Source organism: Alosa pseudoharengus, unplaced genomic scaffold (genome assembly GCF_046254945.1).
Source record: "Alosa pseudoharengus isolate Yale_2024_CS ecotype anadromous, Long Island Sound unplaced genomic scaffold, YU_APseudo_1.1 YU_APseudo_1.1_scf_4, whole genome shotgun sequence".
In the NCBI taxonomy this organism is placed as follows: domain Eukaryota; kingdom Metazoa; phylum Chordata; class Actinopteri; order Clupeiformes; family Clupeidae; genus Alosa; species Alosa pseudoharengus.
Window position 1 is genome coordinate 775001 of NW_027468774.1, and position 5000 is coordinate 780000.

The 5000-nt window shown below is 45.8% G+C and overlaps 1 protein-coding gene across 1 annotated transcript in view; it reads left to right on the plus strand.

Moving 5' to 3' along the window:
- The window catches only part of LOC143102383 (rho-related GTP-binding protein RhoN-like), a 10702-nt gene extending 8494 nt beyond the window's left edge, over positions 1-2208 (plus strand). Inside the window, exons 4-5 of the mRNA XM_076265928.1 lie at positions 1086-1220; positions 1957-2208. Coding sequence (XP_076122043.1) covers positions 1086-1220; positions 1957-2208 — 387 coding nt within the window. The remainder of the gene's footprint in view (positions 1-1085; positions 1221-1956) is intronic.
- The last annotated feature ends 2792 nt before the right edge of the window (positions 2209-5000 follow it).

A 5000-nucleotide genomic window follows, 5' to 3' on the forward strand; every position in this document is an offset into this window, starting at 1 on the left:
AGCTACAGTAAGCTAGTTATGAACTGCTGGATGTTTCAATATGCCTCAAATATTAGGTAAGCTACATCAAATCATGAAAATATATTCAAAGAGTTCAAGTTATACCGGTCATCTCCAGGGACCCAATAATGTTGAAAAAGTGAACTAATCAATGAATCAAACGCTGCCGCCGACGTCACTGCCAAACTTTGACCAGCGCGACGGCGTAATGGATTTTAGTTGGGTTTTGGACCGTCAATGCTGTATCATATTATACATAAGCCTAACATGTGAAGTAAGGTACCTTTCTATGCTGATTGCTGGCTGTTAGCCAGGCCTACTACTGACTGTTACTACTAGGCTGTAGCGTATGGAACAGGGACGTGTTTAAGAGGGAGGGAGAAAGAGAGGCGCTTACTTTAGGTTATATTGGCAACATTTTCACTAGCATATCAAGATTAAACTTAGACAAGAAAATGTGTCACTTTGCCATTTCACACATTTTAACCTAATATCGTGTTAACTGAAAAGCCTAATAGATTCAAAGCCAACTCTTAACATGCCTCAAATTTGACATTAGGTTTCTAATACGACTAACTTCTGACGGATGAAAATCGACGTGGTGGTGGTTATGTCACTAATTTGCGCACTTGCAGACTGCTGTTCATTTCTCCTTTGAGTTGTCAGATATATCATCTGTGTATCCTTCCATATTTGCAAGTTAGCCTACCTCAGTCTGACTCATTTGATCTGGCACTTGCTGTTGGTCTGTCGCGACAATGACAGGTTCGCTTACGTGACGCATGCAACAGCACCTAAGCAGATTTTCTAAACTCGTAAAGTTAATATCTATGAAAAAATAAAAAGTCAAGTCATTTGTCTCAAGTCTAAGTCAAGTCTCAAGTCATGAATAGCAAGTCAAAGTCAAGTCGAGTCTTTTATACATGTTGATCAAGCATCAAGTGTCAAGTCCTAAAAATTGTGACTCAAGTCCCCCCTGTCTGGTACACACACACACACACTACCTACCTACCTACACACACACACACACTACCTACCGTACTACACTGTAGACACACACACGGATAACTGTGCTTGTCCCCCAGTGGCTGTGTGAGACGCAGGAGTTCTGTCCTGCAGCACAGCTGGTGTTAGTGGGCTGCAAACTGGACAAGAGAAGCGACCTTCACACCCTCACAGAGCTGGCCAAGACAAGACTCAGTCCAGTAACATACGAGCAGGTAACACCACACACACACACACACCTTCACACACACACTCACACCTTCATAACCTCCCACACACACACACACACAGAGCTGGCCAAGACAAGACTCAGTCCAGTAACATACGAGCAGGTAACACCACACACATGCACACACACACACATCAATCACATCTCAAGTTTGAACTTGTTATCATCCATAAATAGACCCTAGCTTGTTTCTGCTCTGGAGCAGGGCCTGGAGAACATGTTTAGGCCGAGAGAGTTGAGTTGTATGAATGAAGGTTTTGATGTTTAGAGAGTTGTATGAATGAAGGTTTTAATGTTTAGAGAGTTGTATGAATGAAGTTTTAATGTTTGGGCCTAGAGAGTTGTATGAATGAAGGTTTTAATGTTTAGAGAGTTGTATGAATGAAGTTTTAATGTTTGGGCCTAGAGAGTTGTATGAATGAAGGTTTTAATGTTTAGAGAGTTGTATGAATGAAGTTTTAATGTTTGGGCCTAGAGAGTTGTATGAATGAAGGTTTTGAATGATGTACCATGGCACCTGGATATGTTTATTTACCCCTCTTTCTCTCTCCCTCCCTCCCCCTCCCTCACCCTCTTTCTCTCCCTCCCTCCCTCTCCCCCTCTCCCTCTCCCTCCCTCCCTCCCTCCCTCCCTCTCTCCCTCTCTCTCCCTCTCTCCCTCCCTCCCTCCCTCTCCCCCTCTCCCTCTCCCTCCCTCCCTCCCTCTCTCCCTCTCTCTCTCAGGGCACATCACTGGCACGTCAGATTGGCGCGGTGGCGTATGCCGAGTGCACGTCTCGCTACTCAGAGAACACAGTCCGTGACGTCTTCCACGTTGCCACCGTAGTGTCCATCAATCACGGCAGACCACCAATCCCACGGGCCGGCCCGCAGCCAATCCTCAAGCGCATCTCCCATCAGCCACCGCCCACTCACATCATAGACCCCGCCCCTAAGGTCAGGAAGGATCGAGCCAAAAGCTGCGTCATCATGTAGTGATCTGGATTCAGTCTGAGTGTGTTTGTGCCCATTCCAGATTTGATCTGAATCAATCTGGAGTCAGACTGGATCAATCTGGAGTCAGTCTGAATGTGTTTGTGCCCATTCCAGAGTCGGTCTGGAGTCAGTCTGGATCAGTCTGTAGTCAGTGGACATCCAGACCGTTAGTGGGAATCAGCAGCTCTGTTGATTTATGTTGTGTTGCACTGTGGAAGTGGAGTCTCCACATGGAGAAATCAGAGAGAGGAGAATAAACACACACAGCAGTGGAAGGCTCCATACACACACACACACACACACACACACACACACACACACACACACAGCAGTGGAAGGCTCCACACACACACACACACACAGCAGTGGAAGGCTCCACACACACACACACACACACACACACACACACACACACACCTCCACACACACACACAGCAGTGGAAGGCTCCACACACACAGACACACACACACACACACACACACACACACACACACACACCCCTAAGTGACTGGATAAACAATGTTGTATGATGTGTGATAACCTGATCTGTCCTCAAGTGCATTTACAGTGCAGTGGGTTACAGTAGAACAGGTGTAGGAGTGTAACAGGTGTAGGTGTGGAACAGGTGTGGAACAGGTGCAGGTGCTGGTGTAGAACAGGTGTAGGAGTGGAACAGGTGTAGGAGTGGAACAGGTGTAGAACAGGTGTAGGTGTAGGAGTGGAACAGGTGTAGGTGTAGAACAGGTGTAGGTGTAGAACAGGTGTAGGTATAGAACAGGTGTAGGAGTGGAACAGGTGTAGGTGTAGGTATAGAACAGGTGTAGGAGTGGAACAGGTGTAGGAGTGGAACAGGTGTAGGTGTAGAACAGGTGTAGGTATAGAACAGGTGTAGGAGTGGAACAGGTGTAGGTGTAGAACAGGTGTAGGAGTGGAACAGGTGTAGGTGTAGAACAGGTGTAGGTATAGAACAGGTGTAGGAGTGGAACAGGTGTAGGTGTAGGTGTAGAACAGGTGTAGGAGTGGAACAGGTGTAGGTGTAGAACAGGTGTAGGTGTAGGAGTGGAACAGGTGTAGGTGTAGAACAGGTGTAGGAGTGGAACAGGTGTAGGTGTAGAACAGGTGTAGGTGTAGAACAGGTGTAGGTGTAGGAGTGGAACAGGTGCTGGTGTAGGAGTTCACGATCATAAAACTGGGCTCCATTGGAGGGGGAAAGAAGCAAATGTTTTGTTTGTGTAAAAATTGGAAATAACGCTGCACTGCTAAAGCAAACTGCACTGCTATAGCCTGTCGGATCCAAACTGCACTGCTAAAGCCTGTCGGATCCAAACTGCACTGCTAAAGCCTGTCGGATCCAAACTGCACTGCTAAAGCCTGTCTGATCCAAACTGCACTGCTAAAGCCTGTCTGATTCTGCACCCAAAGCAGCAGGTTCAGAGGACGCTTCCTCCCTGCAGCTGTCCCTCTACTGAATGCCCCCCCGCCCCCCGATGCCTCCTTGCGTGTGTCTGTTGAGGTGTCCACGGCCATGGCAACCTTAACAGGGACAACAAGGAGGCGGACATTGTGCGGACTTTTGCCCATCAACAGCACCCAGCCCCCTCCCCCCTGACAATTGCCTGTTGAGGTGTCCAACCATGACAGGGACCCCCCCCCCCCGGAAAACTGCCCTACCCTATCCAACCTATAGTGTTGATTTATTTACAAATGTACTGTAATTACACTTATACAAGGCCATATTCTACTGCTCTTCATCCTGCACATAATAATAATAATAAGCTTTATTTGTATAGCACCTTTCATACACAGAATGCAGCTCAAAGTGCTTTACATTTGGAGCATGTAACACAATAATAGTCAGTCAGTCATTATCAATCACTTTTCTTCATTGCTGTGGCCGTTTATGATCCACTCAGCAACATATCAAAAATATAGAAAATGACATGTCATAAGACTGGCAGCCTTAACCCTCTTACCCCCCACAAGCACGCCATATGGCAACTGTGGCAAGGAAAAACTCCCATATTCCAGGAAGAAACCTTGAGCAGAACCTGACTTAATAGGGGGAGCCCATCTGCTTCTGGCTGGCTGCGCCCTCCAATAGCAGCAGATGTAGAATAATCTGAAAAAGTAGTCTACAGGATAAGACGAGTTAACTAAAAGCTTTCCTGTACAGGTATGTTTTCAGATCTTTTTTAAAAATACTTACTGAACTCGCCTGCTTGATGTACAGAGGCAGGGTGTTCCATAGTTTGGGGGCATAATGGATAAAAGCAGCTTCTCCACTTTGTTTTGTGGAGCACTTTGGGTACAATTAAAAGATTAGAATTGGATGATCTAAGTTTCCTTTGTGGTTGATAAGATATTAAAAGCTCAGAGATATATGAAGGTGCTATGCCATTCAGAGCTTTGTAAGTAATTAACATAACCTTAAAATCAATTCTATAGGAAATAGGGAGCCAGTGCAGTTCAGCCAACACAGGGGTGATGTGTTCTCTCTTCTTGGTCTTAGTTAAAAGTCTAGCCGCAGAGTTCTGTATGAGTGCCAATTTCTTTAGATGTTTTTTGGGAAGACCAGTGAAAAGTGCATTGCAGTAGTCTAACCTGCTAGTGATAAAGGCGTGAATTAGTTTTTCTGCATCTTGTTGAGTTAAAAAGGGCCACACTTTGACAATGTTTCTCAAGTGGAAATAGGCTGTTTGAGTAACTTTACTGATATGGGGCTTAAAACTTAACTCTGCATCTAAGATGACACCGAGGCTTGTTACTTTTGGTTTGACCTGGTGTGCCAAGT